Raw genomic sequence first — 6,000 nt, 5'->3', positions numbered from 1 at the left:
TATATAAGTTTCGTGTGTGTATGTGTGTGTGTGTGTGTGTGAAACTTCACCTTAAAGGCCTGCATGTCGGAAAGGAGTTGAGAACATCCTGCACCAACGCTGAGCAAATAAAAACAGGCAACTAGTGTCATAAAATGCCATTGGAGGAAATGAAAAATAATTGAAACGGTTATCTTCAATGTCATTAATAGAACAATAAGCAGATATAGAATGTTGAACCAACAATTACGAACAGAATCATAGTTCACGAAGAAAAACAGGTGGAGAACACGGAGATATCAGAACAAAATTTTCCAACCAAAGATAAATTTGGAGTTGATATCTCACCCTAATTAGAAAAGAAAATAGTGGATCAGCATGCACAACATTCATATACATGATCAAAAGAAACAAAATAACTGATTAACTTAGAAGTCAATCTAATGTTTTCTCTTCTTTTATTTAAGTTGATCTAATATGTTGTTGTATTTTACAATATAAAGTTTCATAAAGATCAGTTTGACAATCCTTATTTTTCAATTGGTTCAGGTTTAAACTGCACAAAGTAAGTGGGTCAGTGAATGAATAAGTTTTAGTATAAACTGGTTTACGGTGTTTGACATATGAATGAATGTGTGAGCTTTTGACACTGAAACCAAGAGGATCAAGAAAACAGTAGATATTAAACCACAGGATAACATCTGGATCAAAATAATTAACGATCACATTTAGAAGACTACTACATCAATTTCATAACATATCAAAATTAAAGGACATCAATTTACTTAGTCATTATATAAGCTCTAAATGCCCTCAATAAACATATAATTATCTGTCTTTTATTTTATCCTTCCTTTTTCAGAGTTCCAAAAGAAATTCAATAGTTCATTGAGGACTAATTGTTGACAAATATTGTGTTCTATATAAAACATAAGATGATAATAAGACATTTTCACTAGAAATTAGAATATCAGTAAATATTGTAAATTCAACGTATTGTGTGCAATAAATTACATCGACTATACAAGGTAAACATGAAACTCCATATCATCAAAGCATCAGTGAATTAAGTTCTTTCTCTCTCTTTTTCTTTTCAATCGACAAGACATGCTATTTTACATTCAACATCAACATCACATATAATTTAGCAATTGAGAACTAGTTGATGAAACATGTTTTAGTAGGCAACAATACGTCTGTATGAGAATTTATAAGTTCTTATTATCTGAACATCATATACCAGGATTCCTTTCAGAACTTGTGGAGTACGCTCTGATTTGAGGGAAACAAATCATTCCAAGGCTTATTTACTTTTACTGACCTGCCAGTTCGTAGTACAAAATCCTCTGTTTCTTTTATAAGATCTTCTGTTAACAAAGGCAACTCCTACATACATAAATACGCATAAACTTAGCATGGGAGAAGAATCTAAAGCCTATAGATAATTTCACAATTTTGCATACTCTATTTATCAACCAAACCTGAGTCACAGGTGTATATATAGGTTCACTAGTTTCCAGCATTGTTAAGTTGTCACATTCTTTATCTGCTCCTAATCGAAGAACAAGTTCGCCAGACTTAGTCATAGCATACATACGAGTAACTATGGGAACTGTGCCTTCAGAACATGAAGACTCAATATTTGAGCTAGATTGACCCACAACAGACTCTAGTGACTCAGAGGCAGCAAACCAGCGTATTTTTCGCGAAATGCAACAGTTGATGACCTGTAACTGTTGATGTAGAAGACACGAATTCAGGTCTGGGATCTCATCAGGTGGAATGCCAGGAATATATTGCCTTTCGGACCAACGTCTTCTCAGCTGCATGGTAAATGATTCAAAAGTACTTCATTAGCTGATAACTTACTGAAGAGAAAAAGCACGAACATATTATATTAAAATATTGCTCAATGAAGGCTGGTGGGTACATTAAGATCAGTAAATCAGCCATTATGCCTTTTTGAGTAGTTAGAGAAATAATTTCTTTTAGTTTTTAGCCAGTTAACAACTTGTCCTCTAGGCAAAATTCTCTTGTTCTATCTAAAAGTATACAGATGTTCTATGCATCAGAAGAAATGAAGGTCATACAGATTGCATCACCTAATGTGTAAAAAATAAAAATAAAAAACAACTCTGAAGGGTAGTTTCTAACCTATAACGTCAACACTGCACCTTTTTATTTGTAAAGTAGGCTTTTGGATGCTGATGCAAATAAAACTATCTTATTGTCACAGGTAAATGTTGACCGACCATGATTTAGAATCCAGTCACCTTTTTTCCCCAATCTTCTACCTGTGTCCAGGTCTTTGGATTTGTATTGGAAATGGATCATAGATCCTCTATAAGTAAGAATGCTAGGACAATGGAGTAGGCAAGTAACCTTTGACCTGTACACTGAAAATGGCTGCTCTGTCTCAAACCTAGTTAGCCCACACACTCTCCTTCCAGCCAGTCAATGGACCCTCGTTATGTATAATCTCTCACGCATTCTAATCCTCGTGTTTTATTTATTGGTCTGTCATAATTCCTAAAAGAGGAAATAAGCCTCTTCAAAAAAATTCTCATACCTGATACACATATTTCCTAATCTTAAAAGAAGCATAACTTTAAGAATAATTTAGTAGGAAAGATTCTGCCCTTGGCGACTTCAGTTTTCAGCGTACAATGACACACGACAAGCTTTGAAAACTTTAGTAGCAAAGACAGCAAAACAGAAATTTGGTTTGCACAATGATGTATTATCTCAATTGGTTAGACAGTCTGATCAAGTATTCATACATGCAAGCAAGGGAAACCAAGTCAAGGAGTAAAAAATGTAGCAACATATTTGACACATGGACAAATGTAGTTTTCCTTCCTCTGCAGATGCAATTCTGCACATGGATCTCAAAATTTTAAATTCCTTGGAATCCACTTACTTCGGCAACAACTCTGCACCAAAATGACGCCATTTTCTGCAGGGTCTTTAGACAACCAACAGCTTCAGCGAGCTTAACGACAAAACCTTCAATAGGAGCACCATGAATATCCTTAATTAATGATGCTGTATTCGTATCTTCTTCCAAACTAGAGCAAGTCCTCCCCAAAAAATGTCCTACAAATATCTTGCATAAATTAAACTAAAAGCGAAGATCATCATAGAATAATGCAAAACTAAAAATAGTGAATCAGAATTTTCAGAAGACAAGACACAAAGAAAGAAGATGCTCTCCAGACTCCAGAGTATCCCGGCTATCTACCTGCATTTAGCAGTGAATTGATTAGAGAAAGAACTCTCTCATCAGCACCAAACTCACTGGCTATCCTATCTTCTTTTTCACGTAATACTATTGACTTCATTGCTGAGAAGCTTAAGCTAGCTCTCTCTCTGATAGGTGAAGAGCCTCTGGAAGAAGCAAGGAGATCCTTCATGGAGTTGTACACTAATCCAGCACTGAAAAGGTGCCAAAGGAAAACTAAGTACCATAGCCACTTTCAAACATACTTAATGAACATGTAAGAATTTCAATACATTGGCAACCATTTCATGAAATTAGAATAAATAGATTTTGCATATCAATTAATCCAGAAAGCTGGAGAGAGAATGATTCTCTTAAATAATTATTTCATAATATAGGAAGCTTTAACATGTACAAACCAAATGTTTCTCCATATAATAGCACATAAATAAAGATGAGTTGACTAGTTCTAAATACAATCTGACGAAGTAGGGAAGTTGAGACAATAAAACTCAATGATTCTAACCCTGAAAATTGTGTAAGTAAATAATCAGAAAAACTAAACAAAAATCGAGGAAGTTCCAAACATCACAAGATCTTACTCGATAGCCACAGCCAATTGTCTCACAACAGCTGATGATGGAATGATATCAGAGTTTACAGCATTTGAACCTTCTAATGCAACTCCCACTTTTGAATCCTGTAAGATATCAAACAATTGCAATAAACTACGTTGAAGAAACTGTTATTTCAGTTGAATAATAAAAATTATAAATACTTTCCAGTTTATTCAAAATTATGACTATTCAAACAAATAGATACAGTTGAAAAAGTCATTGTTAACTGAATAATTTCCAATGCTGTTATAAAAAATAGAAAATAAAAAATAAATCATAGCCAACAATGCCATGAAAATTATATTCACATTTCAACCAGTAAAAATTTATGTTAATATTATTCGCTTCTTAAGTGTTTCTGTGTATTGAATGAATAGGAAATCCCACATTCCAAGTAAATGCTTCCTATTATCCACATGCCGTGGCATAGTCTGTTTTCAGAATCTAAATAAAACAAGTTTTGAGAATTAGCAACATTATAAATTTTTGCAATTTCCATTAATGGAATGGCAGAATGAGTAACAAAAATTACATTCGACTTCCCCCCATGCATTGTGGATGAGTGAAGATGGCAATCAAACATTTACCTATGTGATAGTAAAGTATATGGAAACAAATACCTCAGATTCAGAGATTTCTCTCTCCCTCATGAAGTATAAATTTTCATCAAAAATTGCATATGCCATTGTGGAATTTTCTGTCTTCTCAGTATCCTCAGCTCCCTTTTTCCCTATTCTTATATTCCTTAATCTCTCGTGCCAGTCCTGTTTTGTTTTTATTGGCGCTGGCCTGCTCCTCTGATTCGTCAGTTCCTGACAACTCTGCACCATCAAATTACATTATGTACTCAAAGCAATGCATTAACATGATGCAGAAAAAGTCTAACACTACTCCGTTGAAGCAATTGAAAAAGAGTAATGTTATTTGTAAGCCCTACATATGGACTGCTGCAGGGTCTCCAAGAACGTTAGGATGCATTTTAATTCATTGGAGAATGTGACAATGACTCCACTTCCATGTGCATTCAAATTACATTATTCATTGAAAAATGACATGAATTGCCAATAGCTATACTTTTAAACTTGTGTCATGCAAATAAGACTCCATGTAGCTTACACCAAAAACAAAAGGAAACAACAACAACAACAGGAGGACGCAAGCAAACCAAATTGAAATATGTATTATAATTTTTCTACTGTCAAATATCAATAATTTAGAACAACGACCCTAAAATTTGACAAAACTGGCATAATTGCAAGTCGACATCAAAGTCAAACTTTAAATCCGCTTCCATGAATACAACTGGAGATCAAAGTCAAACTCTAAATCCACTTTCATCTCTCAATTTTCTGATCAACCCAAACACGAAACTAGCCGCATACAAAAAACTATCAAAATCCACACAGCTCGTTCTACATTTACCATAATCAAACAACGTGATCCAATTCAAATTCAAAGGAATTTAATCACCTTAGATTCATCCCCGTCCTTCGTATACTCCGGCCTCGATTCAATCGGCGATTGTTTATCTATATCCTCTACAATTCCAACCAATTTCCAAAATCAAATTAAAAAAAAAAAACAACGTGGATGAATTTTTGTAATGAATTCTTAAAATAGTAAATGAAATTATAGTGAGTGTGCCTCGATGGGTAATAAAATCAGATTTTTTAATGTCCGTGAAGACTTTCTCCGCTTTAGCCGCAGCTGAATGGAAGGCTGTCCTTGCTTTGGATACAAAAGATGTCTCCATTTCCTGCTCCGGCGGGTGCGTACGTTAAGCATCCGGACACGAAATCAAATTAGCTATGTTTAAAGAAGTACCGGCTGAAGTACACCACGGGTAGAGTCGCGTTTCTAAAGTCATCACACGCGTTTTGGGGTTTAACTAACGCGTTTAATATATTTAGACACGATTTGTCTACCATTATTCGATGAAAATGAGTTTTAAAATAATAAATTATTGGAGAAGGTTTGATTAAAAATAAAAAAAGATTTAATTTTACGTTCAAAATATTTTATTAAAAAAAAAGTTTGAAATAATGGTAGACAAACATAGGTTTAGTAGGACAGGATTTATTTAGAAATATGCACCTAATGTGTAAAAGAAATAAAATATGGGTTGCCTACCTAAACAAAAGAAATTAGAATACGAGACTAGTAAATAGCAAGTCGACTATCACA

At 34.1% G+C, this 6,000-nt stretch overlaps 1 protein-coding gene across 1 annotated transcript in view; it reads right to left on the bottom strand.

Moving 5' to 3' along the window:
• Positions 1-5,634, bottom strand: part of LOC111370801 — a 9,884-nt gene extending 4,250 nt beyond the window's left edge. The window contains exons 1-9 of the mRNA XM_022992674.1: positions 5,461-5,634; positions 5,287-5,354; positions 4,437-4,637; positions 3,802-3,899; positions 3,221-3,414; positions 2,900-3,075; positions 1,461-1,802; positions 1,301-1,365; positions 51-99 (exon numbers count right to left, since the gene is read on the bottom strand). Coding sequence (XP_022848442.1) covers positions 51-99; positions 1,301-1,365; positions 1,461-1,802; positions 2,900-3,075; positions 3,221-3,414; positions 3,802-3,899; positions 4,437-4,637; positions 5,287-5,354; positions 5,461-5,569 — 1,302 coding nt within the window. The 5' untranslated portion in view covers positions 5,570-5,634. The remainder of the gene's footprint in view (positions 1-50; positions 100-1,300; positions 1,366-1,460; positions 1,803-2,899; positions 3,076-3,220; positions 3,415-3,801; positions 3,900-4,436; positions 4,638-5,286; positions 5,355-5,460) is intronic.
• Between the last annotated feature and the right edge of the window lie 366 nt (positions 5,635-6,000).

This window comes from Olea europaea, chromosome 21 (assembly GCF_002742605.1).
Source record: "Olea europaea var. sylvestris chromosome 21, O_europaea_v1, whole genome shotgun sequence".
NCBI classification, from domain to species: Eukaryota; Viridiplantae; Streptophyta; class Magnoliopsida; order Lamiales; family Oleaceae; genus Olea; species Olea europaea.
The sequence above is the reverse complement of the archived record's forward strand: the minus strand, read 5'-3'. Positions and strand labels throughout refer to the sequence as shown.